The sequence below is a fragment of the Mauremys mutica genome, chromosome 20 (genome assembly GCF_020497125.1).
Source record: "Mauremys mutica isolate MM-2020 ecotype Southern chromosome 20, ASM2049712v1, whole genome shotgun sequence".
Classification (NCBI taxonomy): domain Eukaryota; kingdom Metazoa; phylum Chordata; order Testudines; family Geoemydidae; genus Mauremys; species Mauremys mutica.
In genome coordinates, this window is record NC_059091.1 from 9,059,491 (window position 1) to 9,078,477 (window position 18,987).

Genomic DNA, 18,987 nt, shown 5'->3' on the forward strand with positions numbered 1-18,987 from the left:
CTAGGAGGGGCCACAAGAAAAGGGGACCTGGTAAGACCCACACATGAGAGTGATCCTAGGAAGAGGAGCTTGCGTGTATTTCTTTGTCTCTCTTCACCTTGAGCTCATGGACACCAGGATGGGAGGACTGGAGAGCCCCAAGTCCTGAGGAGTCCCTCCCTTGAATCACCTGCCGTATGGGACCATCAACAAGTACCATCTGTCGGGAATCAGGGCCTGCAGCAGAGCCAGTCTCCAGGCAACCTAACGAGCTCAGGTAGCCTGTACCAAGCTGCCTGATTGGTGGGAAGGGTCAGCAGAGAGGCTCTTAAGCCCAGCAGTGGCAGTTCAGTAGCTGCTCAAAGCTTTTGCCCACAGCTATGGTAGCTCCGGCCTTGGTCCAGCCCTGCTCCTGCCTTGTCCCTCCCCAGGTAACCTGGTTCTGACCCTCAGCTCCGATTCCTCATCTCCAGCTTCGACTCCTACCCCGATTCTGACCCTGGGTTCCGACTCCTGGCTCCTGCCCCTGGCTCTGACCCTTGGCGCTGGCATTTGGCCCCTGGCTCTGACCCACAGCTCTGGTTCTTGGCTGCAGGTCCTGCTCTGACCACTAAACCTGACCACCCACATCCCGCTCTCTGACACCGTCAAGCACGGATAGTCATTAGCCGCCTCTTCTATCTTCTTCCTGTGTTAACCCTGTTACTACAGCACCACCTGGAACGGGACTGATGTTCTGTCTGCGTCTCCAAGACGACAGCTGCAGACAAGAGCTACAATCACAGCTGAGACTTGGACATCACCAACTCACCCATAGGGAGCCACACTGTGAGCTGGATGAAGATCTGTTCTTCTGTTAAGAAGAGCTACTGCTCAGAATGTGACTTCGGCATTACAGCTGCACCACCTTAGATGACTGCTTACAGCAAGACACATTAACAACCCCAGGACACTGACATCTTTGACCATTATGTTAGCAACCAGCCACTCAGTATGAGCACCTCTTCAGTTTTACTGAATGCAGGATTTAAAAGGTTAGTTGTGAACAGATACTTCACACTGGTTAATTTTAATGAGAGGGAAGGAACACTGGCCAGAATAGGGAAATAATAGATACAGAATATTTACTAAGTTAGATCTCTGCAACTCTGCAGGGCCGGATGAAATTCACCCTAGAGTACTTAAGAAACTAGCTGAAGCAATCTCTGAACCATTAGCGATAATCTTCCAGAACTCATGGAGGGTGGGTGAGGTTCATAACAAGGTCAAACTTCAAAAAAAAAGGTTCTCAGGGAAGTAAAGACGGGAAAGGCTAACTTCAATACCCAGAAAGATACTGGAAAAAATGATTAATCTACCAATTTATTAAAAGCTAGAGGATAATAGGTGATAAGTAAGAACCAAGATGGATTTGTCAAGAACAAGCAGGGGTGGCTCTAGGCACAAGCAAAACAAGCACCTGCTTGGAGCAGCCCATTTGCAGGGATCGCAGGGAAGCTGAGAACCAACAGGGGGCTCTGGGAGCTGTAGTTCCTTGGTTAGCTCCCTGCCTACAGAGCCAGCCCTGGAGCAGGGAAAGAACTACATTTCCCAGCATTCCCTTGGCCACTACCAACTGGGAAGGAAGGAGGGGGACCTCATGCGGCAGCCTGCTGTGAGTGCTGTGAATGGTAGGGAGACCAGACTTTAACATTCAAAAAAACAGGACACTCCACGGGGAGGGAAGCTCCCCCCCCACCATCCACTCCCTCCGACTGCCCCCCACAGAAACCCCAACCCATCCAACCCCCCTGCTCCCTGTCCCCTGATCACCCCCTGCCGGGACCCCTGCCCCTAACTGCCCCCCAGGACCCCACCCCCTATCTAAGCGCTGCTGGTCCTTGCTGCCTGATTGCCCCATCCCGGGACCCCTGCCCCTAACTGCCCCTTGGGACCCCAGCCCCCACCTAAACCTCCCTTCTCCTTGTCCCCAACTGCCCCCCTAGGACTCCATCCCCTAGCTGTCCCCTGACAAACCCCTGGGACTCCCATGCCTATCCAACCGCTGCCTGTCCCCTGACGGCCCCCCCGAACCCCTGACCCATCTAACCCCCCTTCTCCCTGCTCCTGACTGCCCCCCGGAACCCTCCACCCCTTCTCCAACCCCCCCGCTCCCTGTCCCTTGACTGCCCCCCCGGAACCCTCCACCCCTTCTCCAACCCCCCAGCCCCCTTACCGTGCCACTCAGACCAGCTTGTCTGGTTCCGCGCAGCGCCAGACACACTGCTGCATACATGCTGCCGTGCTCCCCCGCAGAGCCCATGGAGCCCACAGCGCCCCCCCCCTCCACCCCTACCCCAGCAGCTGCCTTCCAGATTTGAACACCTCAAAATTCAGGAGTGCTCAAGCTCAGTTTGGGCAGCTGCTACTTCATTTCTCCCAAATCAAATATATTGATCCACTGCAACTTGCTGTAGAAAAAGTAGGATAAAATTGTTCCACTTTACTGCAGTTCTGTAACCATATGGGACCCAATCCTGTTTGTGTTCTGTGCACGTCCAAAATTCCTGCTGAATGACCCACCCTGGGAGCAAGTTTCCAGTGACCCAGGGCTGCGGCGGAAGGAGGGTGCTGGTGGGGGGGGAAGATCCCAGGGCTGGGGTGACAGGAGGTGTCTGTGGGGGGGCACTGGTGGGGGGGGAAGGGGGGAGCCCAGGACTGGGGCGGCAGGGGGGTGGGGGAAGGGCACTGGTGGGGGGGAAAGGGGGAAGCCCAGTGCTGGGGTGGCAGGGGGTGTGGGGCGGGGGGAGAGCCCAGGGCTGGGGCAGCAGGAGGGTGTGGGCGGGGGCCCAGGGCTGGGTTGGAGGTAGCCAAATTTTTTTTTGCATGGGGCAGCAAAAAACCTAGAGCCGGCTCTGACACATACGCATCCATCAGATATTCTGCAGCTGCTGCATAGTTACCAGTCCTGGACATAGCTTGAGTTCATGGCTTGATTTTGCAGCTTGGGTTCGTAGCTTGTGGCAGCTAACTGGCCAGGAAAGCTGGGCACAAGGATGAGCTGGATCTCTGTTGGGCATGCACCTATGTCCTTCCATGTTGGCAGCAGACTGTTACCCTCCAAAGTCTCCCATCTCACCCATCCTTTTTGTAGGCTTTAGTTTGAATCCAGAGTCTATAGGTCTTGCTGTGTCACGCTGCCTCTGGGTTTGGTGATTGATCACCCGTCAATTGCAGTCGTGACTTTCAGCCTAGGACCTGGCTTTGATCTTCCTTCTATTGTACCTTTTCTTTTTAGGGTGGACTCTTCTCACTTTATCAGAGGAGTAGCCATGTTAGTCTGGATCTGTAAAAGCAGCAAAGAGTCTTGTGGCACCTTATAGACTAACAGACGTTTTGGAGCATGGGCATTCGTGGGTGAATACCCACTTCGTCGGATGCATTCTTACTATTCTTCCTATCTTCTCACTTTGTTAGGGCTCTTGTCTGCTTCTTCAGCCGGTGAGGTTTGAACTTTATTTCATCAGGACAGGCTGGGGCTGGAGGTTGATTCCATCATCTATACATACCTCAGTCACACATCTAAACTAAACTAATAAGATTACAGCAGGGTTTGCAATAATGAAGGTTGGAGGAAGCTTTTGCAAAATGGAGTGACCGTTTTAAAATACAGTTTGAATTACAATATGGCAAACAGTGAACAGAAGTTACAATGTAGGCAAGTGTAATGAATGGTGAACAGAAGTTACATTAATAAAGTGAACAATTAAAAACTTTAATTTATCAGTTCTACAAAACACATCAACTAAATTAATTTTTATTGATGACACTCTTTGCAGTAAACCATATGGAAAAAGAATTCCAATTACCTTTGTCCCTTGTTATGTATAACTTATTTTGTGCCTTACCCTTTCTGATTTTGTCCTTGCATGTATATGCTATTCTTTTGTAATCCTCCTTAATAATTCCACATTTTGTAGGATTTCTTTTTCATTTTCAGGTCATTAAAAAACTTCTGATGGAGTCATATGGGCCTCTTGCTATTCTTCCTATCTTCTCTTTGCATTTTATCTTTACTCGGAGACTTTCAGCTGGTCTGCTTCTCACCTCCTTCTGGACCTCAGAACAAGTGTACAATGCAATACTTTCTCTCTTTTTTTCCTGCCTGTCCTTCCTGAACAAGCTATAGCCCTCTATACCAATATTCCAGTCATGAGATTTAGCTCAGCAAGTATCTGTGATGCCAGTTAAGCTCAGTTATCACTTATGTATTAAAACTCCCAGTTCTTACTGTTTATTCCCCATTAGTATTACTCCTCCTAGAATCACAGAATATCAGGGTTGGAAGGGACCTCAGGAGGTCATCTAGTCCAACCCCCTGCTCAAAGCAGGACCAAACCCAACTAAATCATCCCAGCAAGGGCTTTGTCAAGCCTGACCTTAAAAACCTCTAAGGAAGGAGATTCCACCACCTCCCTAGGTAACCCATTCCAATGCTTCACCACTCTCTGAGTGAAAAAGATTTTCCTAATATCCAACCTATAAACATCTAAGATTTTAAGCAGATGCCCCCATGGATTTCCCTCTTGTTTCTCCTATAATTCTGCTGCAATTTTCCACATCTACTTCTCCCCAAACATCTAGTCCTCTATTAAGGTCACTTGTTTTTACCTGGTGGCTTTTTTCACCTGCCCCCTCTGAACTTAATTTTAAGCTCTTCTCATAAGGTTGGTGAGTCAACGCATGAAGATGTTCTTCTCCTTCTTGGTCAGACGGACCCCAACTCTTCCCAGCAAACCTCCTTCCTGCAATAGCAGCCCGTGGTAGAGGAAGTCAAACCCTCCCATAGACCCATCTTCATAACCCTATTATGTGGATATGCTACCGTTGAGTGTGTATTGAGCAGAAAGAACACTCAGTGCAGGAGACAAGGGGACTGAGTTTAACTACAGATGTCAAGTTCACATACTTCCATTTTCAGTGACTAATCTCTTAAGCCAGTGGGGATGGCCATGGTACAAAAGTATTTCTGTAGATCAGCATGTGATTATTTGTATTGCAGCACTGCCTCATAGTCCCAGTCACAGACCAGGATCCCATTGCGCTAGGACCTGTACAGACATAGAACAAGATGGTCCTTAACTGTAATTAATTGACACATATTAACAGCACAACAAACGGACAAGAGGATAATAAAGCAAGCAAAAAAGCCCCCTTTGACCAGGTACCAGCATATAACTAATAGAATGCTACATATTTAGGGAATGTGAGGGCAGTTGACAGTCTGTGCCTCACGCTCCCAGTCTCCTGCCCAATCCCTGGCTGTGCTGCAAGGATGGTGTGGATCGGACGCTTGCTCTGGGGGTGGCCACACGCCCTCTGGCTCTAGGTGGCAGGATCCTTCTTCCCAGGGTCAGTCCCCCCATCAGGGTTATGATCCCCCTCCAAGTCTGGCCTGCAAGGCCTCTTGGCTGGGGGCATCTCCCTGTGCTGCGCCCGCTGCCCAGGGTCCCCCCTCGCTCCCCACAGTGCTCACTGCTCCAGCTTCAGCCCCAGCACTGATGCTGCTCTGCCTCCAGCTCCCTGGGCTGCTTTTCTGGCCCCTCTGGCTCTGGTTGCTGCAGCTCTGCTCCCAGCACAGGTCTGCTCCCTGGGCTGCTTCTGTGGCCCTGCTCCCAGCACAGGTCTGCTCCCTGGGCTGCTTCAATTCATAAGGTAAGTTTGAGTGTTTGCTCTGAAACTGGAAGCCCCCACGGTGAGGAGAGAAACATCACCAGGTTGGAATGCAAGTTTGCCGCAGGAGCTGTCATCTTCTGGCCAACACAAGAAGGCCCCTGGACACCAGACAAACCCTTGTGAAACATCAGAAGACAAAGGACTTTTTTGATTGCTCTCCCCCCCGCCCCCCAAAGAAGGGATGTGCACATGGACTCGTCCCATCACCTTGAACTGTGGGGGAAGGGAATAAAAATCCCCGACAAGAAGAAACGGCACCTTTGTGGCTGTTTGAACTCTGAAGGGCCAGAGACTTGAAACTGAAGCCAGAGATCCCCAGGGGCTGCCTCCTGGGGTGCTCTGAAAGATGCCTTGAATAGACAGATCAGGACAATTCTGTCACTCTCAGGAGTTAGATGGTAACTCATTGGTTGTACAAGTTCACTTGCTTTGACCTGTAAATGACGCTCTTAGTCCTTTTCCCTAATTAATAAACCTTTAGCTAGTTTCTTACAGGATTGGCTACAGGCATCACTTTGATGCAGGATCGAGGGTGTCAAGTGATCTGGGGTAGGTGACTGGTCTCTTGGGTCTGGAAGCAACCTGAATGTGGTGTCATTTTTGGTGTAAGCAGGGGGGGCTCCAGGCACCAGCATGCCAAGCGCGTGCCTGGGGCAGCAAGCAATGGGGGTCGCTCTGCCAGTTGCCGCAAGGACAGCAGGCAGGTTGCCTTCGGCAGCATGCCTAAGGAGGGTCTGTTGGGCCCACGGCTGAATCCGCAGGACCGGGGACCTCCCGCAGGCAAGCCGCAGAAGGCAGCCTGCCTGCCTGCCATGCTTGGGGCGGCAAAATACCTAGAGCCTCCCCGGGTGTAAGTGACCATTTATCACTAAGTCCAGTTTGTCTGGGTGGCAGGATAGACTGGAGAGTCTAAAGGGACTGCGTGTGACTCCATGGTAAGGCTCGTATAGTGATCCAGGCGTTCACAGTTACTGGCTTGGTGAAATCTGATTGTAGAACACACCACCAGCGTGGGGTGTCTGCCCTGATATTGGCAGTCTGCTCTGAGTTAGGCACTCATGGTCGTGAGCCACTCCAGACATGCACTGCACTCTGAATTGACACAAGCGCTCCTGGTGAGGATGCGCAGAGGTGACCGGGAGCATGTGTTCAACTTCCCATAATGCAGTGTTCTGCATCCCATAATATTTCACACCTCTTTTCAAAATCCCCAAAAACCTGTGTGTCCCTTCTCACTGTCTACCATCTCTGACAGAAGCATGGAGCATGCACAGCTCTGCACTACTCTCGTGAGTATTGTGAGCACGGGGCACCTGAGCCTGCAGAATTTGCAGAGTGTGACTCATTTCAGCCCCATGAGGCACTTCAAAAACGTCCCTAATCACTCTGGGCTGGAATGACAGTGAGTGGCACAGTGGGATAGCTGCTCATGGTGCACTCTGCCTTGATACACGCACTCCTGGTGAGGCCACGCACCGCTGACTCAAGGAGTGCAGTGTGCACACGCACAAGCAATGTAATAACTGCGATGGCTGTATGCGTGGGCGGCAAGATATATACCCACATTGTGCCCAGGCACCAGCAATATTCAGAGCCCAGGGGCCCAGCTCCACCAATGTTTGGGGCCGGGTCTCCCCCCAGCCCCACCTACTGCCCCCCCCCGCACCTCCTGAGTGTCCTCCGCTGCCCCCCCACTTGCTGACCCAGGAGCAGGGCATCCCTGCTTCTTCTGTGCAGCTCCATGCTGCCCTGCTGCAGGGTCCTAGTGCCCTCCAAATCGACTGCCAGGGCAGACTCTGAGCCTGCCCTTCTACCTCAGACCCTTCCCTTTTCCAGTGGGACCTCTATCAGCACAGGCTCCCTCCACCCACAGTCACCACTCCTGCCCCATGCTGGGCAAGGAGGCAGCCCCATCCCCCGCCCCCAGTGTGGCTACAGTCAGGGAAAACAGCAGAGAGGGGCAGCACGGAGCACCCCCTGGCACCCACCATGGGGGAGGCGAGGGAGATTCCTGGACCTGAGAGGGGCTCTAGGAGCACATGCAGTGACAGTGCTGGGGGTGAGTGTACTGCTGGGGGGGTGGGAAAGGGGGGCTCGTTCCCCAGAGCTCGCTGCTGCCGGCAGGGAAAGGGCTGGGGGGAGTCCTCCTCTCTGGCCCCTGTCCTGGAGCAGCCTGCCTGCACCCCAAACTCATCCCCAGCCCTGCCCCACCCCAGAGCCCATACCCCCAGCCAGAGCTTTCATCCCCCCACCACATCCTCAACCCTAGCCCTGAGCCCCTCCAGCACCCCAAGCCCCTCATCCCCAGTCCCAGCCAGAGCCCTCATCCCCCACACCCGAACCTTCTGCCCCAGCCCTGAGCCCCCTCCTGCATCATGAACCCCTCATCCCCAGCCCCACCCCACAGCCCTCACCCCAGACCCCTCCCCTCTGCCATAGCCCTGAGCCCCCTCCCACATCCCAAACCCAGCCCCACCCCTGCATACCCTCCCTTCTCCAAACTCCCTCCCAGCGCCTGCACCCTGCACCCCTCCTGCACCCGAGACCTCCTCCCCCACTCAAAATCCCTCCCAGAGCCTTGGGTAGGTGGGGGGCAGAGATTTGGGGGGGGCAGAGTTTGGGCAGGGGCGGGTTCTGGGCAACACCAAAATGTCTACAAACCTGCCGCCCATGCTCCTGTATGCACAGAATAGATATGGCAGCATAACCTCCCAGTCATTCTGGCGTCTATCCACATACATTTTCAACATAGACTTCAGGGTTCCATTGAACCGTTCTACTAGACCGTTAGTCTGGGGGTGGTAGGGAGCAGCTTTCAGGTGCTTCACCCCAAATAACTCCCACAACTGCTTGAAAACCACCGACATAAAGTTAGACCCACGGTCAGACAATATTTCCTTGGGAAAACCCACTCTGCTAAAAATAGAGAACAAGGCCACTGCCACTGTCTCTGCCTCAATATTAGCCAAGGCTACAGCCTCAGGATATCTGGTAGCAAAATCTACCAACAGCAGGATGTATTTCTTCCCATTTTTGGAAGGTTTGGGGAGTGGCCCTACAATATCCACAGCCACTCTGGCAAACGCCTCCCCAATAACGGGCAGAGGCTGGAGGGGCACCTTGCTAGGCCCCCTTTAACCCCTTACGCTTCTGGCAGAGTTCACAGCTCCTGCAGTAATCTCTCACCGACCCAAAAAGGTGAGGCCAGTAGAAATTTTGCTCTAGCCTGTCACATGTTTTGCCTAGACCCAGATGTCCTGCAAATGGACCATCATGAGCCAACTTCAACAAATCATTGCGGTAACTCTCAGGTACCACAAGATGTTTGCGAACTGCTGCTTGGAAATTCTTCCTTCCCCTAGGCGGCTCCCTATACAACAGCCCATCCTGCAAAAACCTGCCTCTCTCTTCACTGGCTGGGACCTGACTCTCTCTAGAGATACATCACTTTGCTGAGCCACAATGAATTCACTTTGGGTTTTGTTTGAATTCAGAACCATCTCTGATATTTCAGACAAACCCTCACCTGATTCATCTTGAGAGACACTCTCTGTCTGTTTGCCGTTCCCCTCACTGCCATCAGTCAGGGTATTTGCCACAGACCCAAACTCCCTCTGTGACCTGGTCACCACATTAACTTGGCCAGGCACCCCCAGTATGTTATTTCCTACCAAAACATTCGCCGGAATTAAATCCCGGACAGCAGCCTTCACATCCCGTTTAAAGCCATCCCACTCAAGGTGGATTCTAGCCATCGGCAGGTCCACAGAGTACTCAGATAGTGCTACTATCGTCACATATTCCCCAGGGAACATGTCCTCTGGCTTCACCAGATGTCCCTTGACTTTAGTTACATCCGAGCCCGTGTCTCGCCATCCCATGCATTCAACGCCATTGACCTTTGCCTCCATAATAAACCTCTCACTCCCTTGCCATGCCTTAGTTCTGACATAACTGGTGAGCTCATCACCTCCTCCCATACCACTGGAGACGATGGGGTTGGCATTAGCCACTGCTTTGCTTGCACCTGAACTTAAGGTGGTGCTGTTGAGGCTTGGTTCAGCCTGAGTGCTCAGGGTAATGGAGTTGGCATTTACTGCTGGCTTTGGGCTGCCCTTCAGTGTCGGGCAATCTGGTCTCATGTGGCCGAGCATGCCACAGTGATAGCAGGTAACCTGTTCCGTCCTGGGATGCGAGTTCCTACCCTCCAGGCCCCCTAGGGCTCCTTTAGAAGAGTCAGGGCCGGTTTACTTTTAAATCCTTCCTTCCTCTTGAACTGGGGAGAATGGTGATTATTTTTCCCCAGGGGTTTACATCCTTCCCGAGCCCTGTTTTGGGTAGGGGCATCCGCAATCTCTGCCGCCCATAGGACTGACTCAGGGTCCCTATCACACACAGCTGCTCTAACATGGTCAGGCACAATGTCTAGGAACTGTTCCAAAGTTATCAAATCCAGCAGTTTTTCAAAACTCCCATGTGCCATTGCTCCCATAACCCACTTTTTAACAAAACCCATCAGCTTATGAGCACATTCTACAAAAGTCCAATCCTTAGACATTTTAAACTCTCTAAATTTAACTCTGTAAGATTCAGGAGTAACCTTGAACCACCTTAACACAGAATCTTTAAACCGCTCATAATCTAAGGCTTCTTGTTCCCCCAATTCATTAAATACCTCCCTGGTTTTTCCAGTCAGTCTGGTCAGCAGGGCAGGCATTTGCTGACCTTCTGGGATCTGGTACAGATTGCAGAGGCATTTAAAGGTAGGCAAAAACTCCTCTATATCCTCAGTATCACTGTAAATGGGACACATCCTTTCCCAGTTTTTCTCATGGTGGTGGGGAAGGGGGCGATGATTTTCTCTCTTCTTCCATTACTTGGAGCTGAAGTTTGTCCATCTCCTGTTCCATCTTGTGAGTCTCCTGTTCAGCAGCCAGCAGCTCCAGACGCCCCTTACGAGCTCTCTCTTATCAGCCTCCTTCTTTCTCTCATCAGCCTCCTTCTTTCTTTTATCAGCTTCTTTCTCTCTCTCATCGGCCTCCTTTCTTTTATCAGCTTCTTTCTCTAGTTCAGCTATTTTTTGCTTCTCCAGCAATCGAAGATCTGCTAGATTCCGTTCATGCTCAAGTTGCAGTTTACTTGTCGTCTTTTGCCCTCTAATTCTTTCTGCATCTTCTGTATCCTCAGGTAAGGGCTGCGCTCTTGCCCCCTGATCACTGGCCATTAACAGATTTCTGAGTTCTTGATTTGTTGATTTCTTTCTAAAGCTTATCCCCTTTTCTGAACACAAATTTTCCAGGGCTTTTTTGTCAAGTCCCCCATATGCTCTTTGCTCAGCCATTGCAGCAGCTCTTTAACCAGTCAAACTCTCAAAACCAAAATTCAGATTTATATAGCGTGGGGTTATGACCCAAAGCTTAATTGACATGATTCTGTGGATCCAAGCATGACTACGCCACTGTGACAGTGCTGGTTCTGGCAGGACCCCACTGAGAGTGCCAATTCAGGACCAAATGCTTAAACAGGGTAGTTACAGCCCAAGGCTGGGGTTCTTCTACCTCTAAGGCAAACCAAACCAGCCAAACAAAGAGGACTTTGGTTGCAACCATGTTCTATATGGTCCCAGATTATATCAATAACGTCACACCAGGATTTCACTCCAGTTGCCTGGGAGGAATTCTGCATTCTGTGTCCTATAGAGGTTACTCCCTATTCTCTCTTTGCAGCTCACTGTGGTTGTTCTGCGAATTAGCTGCTGGTTGTGTTGTTCTTGTGTGGAAGCAGGGAAAGAAAGAGAGTGTTTAAGTGCAGGCATTTAAGTGTCAGAGACAGAACAACTATTGAGCTAAGTCTTAGCCTAATATCGTGAGACCTGTAGAAGCAGGGCTCACGTCAGAAGCAAGTGGAAAACAGCAGAATAGTCAGTGTGACCTAGCCTTGAGATAACAATGTTTTGAGAAGAGCAAGTGAGAAAATACTGGAATAGATAGCAAATAATCTAAATAAAATTTAAATGTTTTTAATTAATGCACATCACAAAGTATAAATGCTTGTGAGATTTTGCTTGTACTTTGGAGAAACTGAGGCAGAGATGCTCTCTGCCAGCTGTATTCTTCCCCTGCAATTGCCTGAATAAAGCTGTCTCTGATTTGTTGCCTCCAGCCTGAGAGTGGAGTTTTGTTTCTTCCACATGGGATATATGTATTCAAAACCAGTAGAGGGAATTTACGATATTGTACTTACACACAATAAACACAAACTGAGAATATTCTTAATTTGTTAAAACTTAAGCTCTCTTTCCGTGCAGCAGGAAAGTGAACATTTACTTCTCCCTAGATGATGCCGGACAGTAGTGCAACTTGTGCATTTTACAGTTGCACCTCTTACTGTAATATAAAATTCACCTGTTATCACTATAGGTCTCCTGCACATCTACCAACGTGATATATGCCATCATGTGCCAGCAATGCCCCTCTGCCATGTACATTGGCCAAACCGGACAGTCTCTACGCAAAAGAATAAATGGACACAAATCTGACATCAGGAATCATAACATTCAAAAACCAGTGGGAGAACACTTCAACCTCTCTAACCACTCAGTGACAGACTTGAAGGTGGCAATTTTGCAACAAAAAAACTTCAAAAACAGACTCCAAAGAGAAACTACTGAACTTGAATTAATATGCAAACTAGATACTATTAACTGTGGCCTAAACAAAGACTGGGAATGGTTGGGTCATTACACCAATTGAATCTATTTCCCTATGTTAAGTTCTCCTCACACCTTCTATGGGCCATCTTAATTATCACTTCAAAAAGTTTCTTTTCCTCCTGCTGACGATAGCTCATCTCAATTGATTAGACTCTGCCTGTTGGTATGCATACTTCCACCTTTTCATGTTCTCTGTATGTATAAATATCCCCTGTCTGTGTGTTCCATTCTATGCATCCGAAGAAGTGAGCTGCAGCTCACGAAAGCTCATGCTAAAATAAATTTGTTAGTCTTTAAGGTGCCACAAGTACTCCTGTTCTTTTAACTGGTAAGCTGTGACTCTTACTGATGCATGCTGTCTCCGTGTTTAGCACTTCAACATGCAAGTTCTACACTAACAGAGCACACTTTTGCTGGAAAAAATACGAGACATGCTTTGCTGCCAACTTCCACCTAGGACATGCAACATCTGTACTGGTGCATACCTGTTTAACTGGAATATGCATGCTAATGCAAGCTGATTACTGTAGCATTTAATATTTCCACTAGTACAGATCCTGCTCAGAAATATGCAAAATTTTTCTTGGTCAAATGAGTCCTGTACTAGTTACAAGGTTTATAGGCTTCCAACTGGATTTCTTAGTTCCACAAATCTTTTAACTAATATAAAAACCTAAATTCAATATTGTCTACTCTTAATCAAAAAGGCAATATCTTCTACTTTATTTAAAAACAAACGCTTGAATGATGTTAATGTTATAAAAGTATCAGAGGGGTAGCCGTGTTAGTCTGGTTCTGTAGAAGCAGCAAAGAGTCCTGTGGCACCTTATAGACTAACAGACGTTTTGCAGCATGAGCTTTCGTGGGTAAATACCCACTTCTTCGGATGCAATGTTATAAAAGGTGTCTGTCAGGATCTGCTGCATGCTTAAAGTGTTTGAGGAGATGAATATCTAATGAATGAATTACTGACTGTGACTATTTAATCACTGTAGGTGATTGACATCATGAGGGTGAATGTGGACAAGGTTTTGGAACGAGATCCAATGCTGTCAGAGTTGGATGATGCACTGCGGGCGGAATTTGAGACCAATGCTACCAAGCTGAAAAAAAAGTATTGGTGGAAGAACTGTAAGGTAACCATGACTTGAGTATTTCCAATGCAAATTAATGTGACTAAGAACTATAAATTGTTGAATACTCCATAAAGGGGAAGAAATCCAAATAACTTTGGCCAATTTCTGCAGCGTTTACTCATGGTGAATAGTATTTAAGATTACAACATCTGGTCCTTAATGAGCATCTGGATAAGTGAAGTAGATGAACTTTCCAAAAGTTGGGTGTCCTGGCCAAGTTCCTTTACACAAAACATTCTCCAAGACACAAATGTGGCTAAGGAGAAACGAATGTACTAGTTTAAGGTGTTGGAGATCTAGAAGGAAGAAATTCAGTGATATGGATTGAATGATGACAAAACACACAACAGCACGGAGAACCTTTAGTCTCTGACAGTCACGTGTGCTAATTACAGGAAGGCCTGGAAGCCTACTCTTTCTTTGCTGAGAAGCCAAGACAGAGTGGAAAACATTAATTTGTAAGGCAGGGGAGCAGTAGTTGAGTCTAGAGAAGAAGCTTTTGCCCTCTTTTAAAAATATCTAAGTGAGCTGTTTGTACTAAATTATGTGCTTTTTTTTAACAGATATGGGCAGTGTTGATAGCATTTGTTCGCATCATCATCATCATCACCATCACTGGTATGTATTTAGCTAAAGTACTATTTTGTCAGTAGGACTAGAGTACATGAGGCATAATCTGTAAATTGAATGCAAAAAGTTGTTAATGTAACACACTCTGGTTGTGACTGCTAGTACGTAGGTCATAATATTCAAAAGTTAAGGTTCACACAGTAACGCTAACTTAGCCATATTGCATGCTTGACATATGCAGTAGTTCAAAGTTGTACTTACACTGCTTAATTGATGTTTGAACATAATCTGTGTGATGTGGTGAAGTTATGGCTTCTGTGGGAACCTTAACTGTTGAATCTCAGGCTTTTTTGCATTGAGCAGAAATGGGATCATGCAGGAGACTGGGACCCCTGAGTCCCAGTCCCAGCTCTGCTAGTGACTCTGAGTGTGACCAGGTCACGTGACCACTTCTTTGCCTCAGTTTTTCCAATCTTTAAAATGGGGATAATGACGCATACCTCACAGGGGTTTCCAAAGAGTAACATGAAATGTTTTGAGAACTTAGATAACAGAAGCTGTGGACATACACCTTTCTCAAATTCATCTTTCATGGTATTTCTACATTTATTAATCCTTTAGACTCCAGGTTCAACACCCTTATGTCACTTTTTGTTCTTGCAAAGCAGTCTGGCCCTCTTCTATCGGGTCACATCCTTTTCTTAATCCCCAAATGGGTACTCCAGCCAATCAGAGTCCCCTTGCTGTCTTCCAGCCCAGAAGCCAGGCAAAACAAAGAACAAAAAAAGTAGGGAAGCTTCATATGAGACTCCTTCTCCAATCCTCAATAGTGCCAAGATAGCAAGGTAGTTAGGCCAGGTCTACACTTTAAACTTACCCCTGCATGCCATTGATAGAACTATGTGTGAAAAATCCACACCTGTGAGCGACGCAGTTACACCTACTTAACCCCTGTTGTAGACAGCGCTACGTGGCCAGGAGAGCTTTTCCCCTCGACATAGCTACTGTCCCTCGTGGAGGTGGATAAACTATGCCAATGGGAGAAGCTGTCCCATCAGGGTAGTATTGTCTTCACTGAAGCGCTACAGCAGTCCAGCTGCACTGGTGCCACTGCAGGTCTACACTTAAAACCCTGCCCTTAGACTCAGTTCAGGCAAGAGCCTTGATCTGACAAGCCTCACTTGAGTGCAGGAAACACCACTGACTTCATGCACTAGCTTTCCTGCTGGAGCAGAAGCCTGGGAGAGGAGGAGGACAGGCAGTTCTCAAGGATTCATCACCGGTGAACAAGCTGTTTAAACAGAAGTATATTGCAGTAGAAGCTGTAAGAGAAAAGACATTTATGCTCCCTTGTTTGATATCCAGATTTCACTTGTCCCAAATTCTGAATGTTGGCGGATGTACCCATATGTATACAACAGCCACAAGCCCATCATTATAACTGGTAACAAACCTGTAAATACAAATGCAAGTGGAGATGTTTCTGGTGAGTGCAAGCAGGGCCGGCTCCAGGTTTCTGCTGACCCAAGTGGTGGGGGAAAAAAAAAAGCCAATCGGCGGCACTTCGGTGGCAGCTCAGTAGTGCCGCTCCATTCTTCGGCAGCACTTTGGGAACGGGTCCTTCACTCCCTCTCTTCCTCTTTGGCGGCACTTCGGTGGCAGCTCTAAGAAGAAGAGAGGGACTGAGGGACCCGCCGCCAAATTCCTGCCAAAGACCTGGACTTGCGGCCCCAATAGTGGATGGAGTGTCGCCCCTTTGTATTAGCCGTCCCAAGCACCTGCTTCCTTAGCTGGTGCCTGGAGCCGGCCTTGGGTGCAAGGAAGACTGTGGATTCATATTCTGGTCATAGCAGAGCCAGGGAGCTTATGACTAGTTACACTGCTTGGTGTTCAGCTGTTTGAATTTGTGATGTAGCTGTTAACAAGCTTTCCAGCAGGATTAATTTACTCTCCAACTCTGACAGCATATTCATTTCTCATCTTTGGGCCTGTTTGTAACACAATCTACAGCAACTAATTGTGATGCTACAAACAGAATTGTGACCATAGGTGAGTAATACCCAGGACATGAATTCTAAAAGCCAAGCCTGTGCATGCAGGGGCGGCTCTAGGAATTTGGCCGCCCCAAGCAGTCATGCCTGCGGGAGGTGCTGGTCCCGCGGCTCGGGTAAACCTCCCGCAGGCATGACTGCGGAGGGTGCGCTGGTCCCATGGCTCCAGTGGACCTCCCGCAGCTGCGGAGGGTTCGCTGGTCCCACGGCTCCGGTGGAGCATCCGCAGGCATGCCTGCGGGAGGTCCACCCGAGCCGCGGGACCAGCGAACCGTCCGCAGTCATGCCTGCGGGAGGTCTACCCGAACCGCGGGACCAGCGCACCCTCTGCAGTCATGCCTGCGGGAGGTCCGCTGTCCCGCGGCTCCATTGGACCTCCTGCAGGCATGACGGCGGAAGGTCCGCCGGACCCGCCTGCCGCCCTGCCGGCAAAATGCCACCCCATGCGCGCGCTTGGCACGCTGGGGTCTGGAGCCGGCCCTGTGTGCATGAATGAAACTATGGTAAAACAAACACAGGAAATTATTTAGAATTTCCTTTTGTTGAATATTTTGAGTGTTCCGTTGCTCAAGTCTTTAAGTTGCAGAATTGTTTTATGCCTCTTTGATGTGGGGCAAGAGGACTGTCGCTTTTCCAATCCTTATTTTTCTGTTATAGTCTGGAGTGTATCCTCATGAGTTACAAGAAGAAATGCAAACCAGTGGAAGCCATCTCTCTCCTTCAAACCTGCTGTATTCTCAAGCTCTCACCTACTGATATATAAAGCAAAATTATTTCGATTAGTCATGTGATAACTTTCTCTCATTTATAGGAAATGTGCCTTTATTTAAAAGTTACACTCCTAATTTTAAAATACTAATAAGCACAGGCCACACCTTGCACAGTGCCTTGGTAATCTTGAGTATGAGCTGGTGAAGAGGGTTTCATGTTTGCATTTCAGAATCTAGAAGCAATGTATTGTTGCCAGTGACGACAGCATTCTAGATCAATGTGAAGAGTATGTTTGGGTATCTGTCCTCTTCGCTGTCTCCTTCATGCCTCAATTTAAAGATGTCTCTTCTGACACACTACTAAAGGAATGGGAACCAAATCTTAAATTTGTGCCTTCTTGGAAGAAACTCTGAATACGTCTGCCATTTGAACAGACTTTGCCTGCCTTGCCTTACTCCATTAATGCCTTCTGACTAGTTGTGGAAGAACCTGCCACCCTTGTAAACACTACTTGTCATTCACTGCTGTTTTATCAATATGCAGTTAAATTCTATTATTGAAGTTCTAAATATTGGAGCACTGAACCGTTAGTGCTGCCTTGTGGTATTTCTGATTAAACACATCTCTATAAGGTGTTTACATTTTCTTCAAAAGACAGTCTGTCACTTTTTTGTGTCAGTTTAATCTGAAAGAGTATCTTTAAAAATGTTTAGTGTTTGTAATGTAGACACTTACCAAAGTTGGTTTTGTTTGGGGGTTTTGTCTTTTGCCAAAAAGTAGTTCAGTGAAAACTTTTCTCTGCAAGCCAGCAAGATGTTTCCAGTGTAGAATCAGTGCCAAATGTAGTTTAAAAATGTATATATATTTATATGTAATCTGTTTGCATTACTTCACAAATTGTCTTCCCTCTAAACTAGTCCTCTGAGTGAATGTTCCCTTAGGACTTCAGGAAAGGTTGGTAACAAACGCCGTTGCCTCTTCCCTCTTCTCGACAAACTTTTTCGGTATGGCTGACTGTTCTCCATGAGGAGGGAAAGAAATAACTTGGTGCTTCACCCAGAGTCACCACTATGTGTACCCTCTAGTCTGTCTGTTTCTAATTTCTTTCCAGTCCTTGTTTCTACTTCCTCTGTATAGTTTTTCCTTTCTCTTGTCTCTTTTTTCCTCCCTTACTTTGCTCTGTTGGCTTATAATTAACTATCTGAGGCCTTGCCTGTGTCTTTGAGGATGAAGAGGGAGAGAAAGGCAAGGATTTCTTTGCCTGCTGAAGTAATTTCTGTTCTATCTTCATCACTGCAGTGACTTCTTTGAATGTACAAAGTCTCTTAGAAAAATAACTCGACTGTATAAATGCACCATGTACCAGTAACAAAGCTAACAGTACAAAAATGTAATCTTATTTACTCACAATTAAGAAACTTTTTATTATTATGTTTATGCTGCAGCTTTTAAAGAAATATCAACTCTCTGTACTAGTTCCTACACTGTCAGAGGTTTCTAAGTGTATGTCACCAGGGAGGCGTGTGTCCCTGCACTGTGTTGGCCTTTGTAACTTTTAATAAAGCAGCTGTTGAAACTACCATGTGTTCCTCAGCGTGTGTGTGTGTGGGGGGGGGCTGTTAGGAAGAAAGGTCTCTGCTGCCTTGCGCTGCTGGGGAGGCGGCTGCACCTCCTGGGCGGGCATTGAGGGCAGAGTGGCCCATGGATGGTTGCCGCGCTGGGCCAAGCTGTAGCCCCAGATCCCCACCCTGGGTGATGGGTGGGGGGAGGGCAGGGGGAGCTGGGTGCTGAGGCGGCGGCTCGAGCCCCAGCCAGTAGGTGGTTCCGTCTCTAGATTTAGCCCCTCAGGGGGTTGGGGGTGGCTGCGTGCGTGTGTTCCCTCTGTGTGCTGTCCCAGCTCTGTGCACACAGCTGACACAGCAGATCTCGAGAGAACCCCCAACGACCACAGACTCTAGAAAGAAACGAAGGCACGTCGGCCAGGTTTATTGTCGAAGAAAAACACAGTCTCCAGCTCCCTGGCATAGAATTCCAAGGTGCTGCTGAGGTGTGGCCAGCTAGTACTTATGTGCTCCCTGACAATGGACTCAGCTCAGTCACTGGTGGGACTTTC

General features: G+C 48.5%; 2 protein-coding genes across 4 annotated transcripts in view; both read left to right on the forward strand.

Annotated features, from left to right (window-relative positions):
* LOC123353370 (ras-related protein Rab-3C-like) overlaps positions 1-18,987 on the forward strand; it is a 1,186,649-nt gene that overhangs the window by 119,445 nt on the left and 1,048,217 nt on the right. The window lies entirely within an intron of this gene.
* On the forward strand, positions 1,590-18,225 carry LOC123353372 (vesicle-associated membrane protein 3-like). The gene is made up of 4 exons (XM_044994403.1): positions 1,590-1,649; positions 13,402-13,542; positions 14,106-14,160; positions 17,104-18,225. The coding sequence occupies exons 1-4, from the start codon at positions 1,647-1,649 to the stop codon at positions 17,145-17,147; spliced, it is 243 nt and encodes an 80-aa protein (XP_044850338.1). The 5' UTR covers positions 1,590-1,646; the 3' UTR covers positions 17,148-18,225.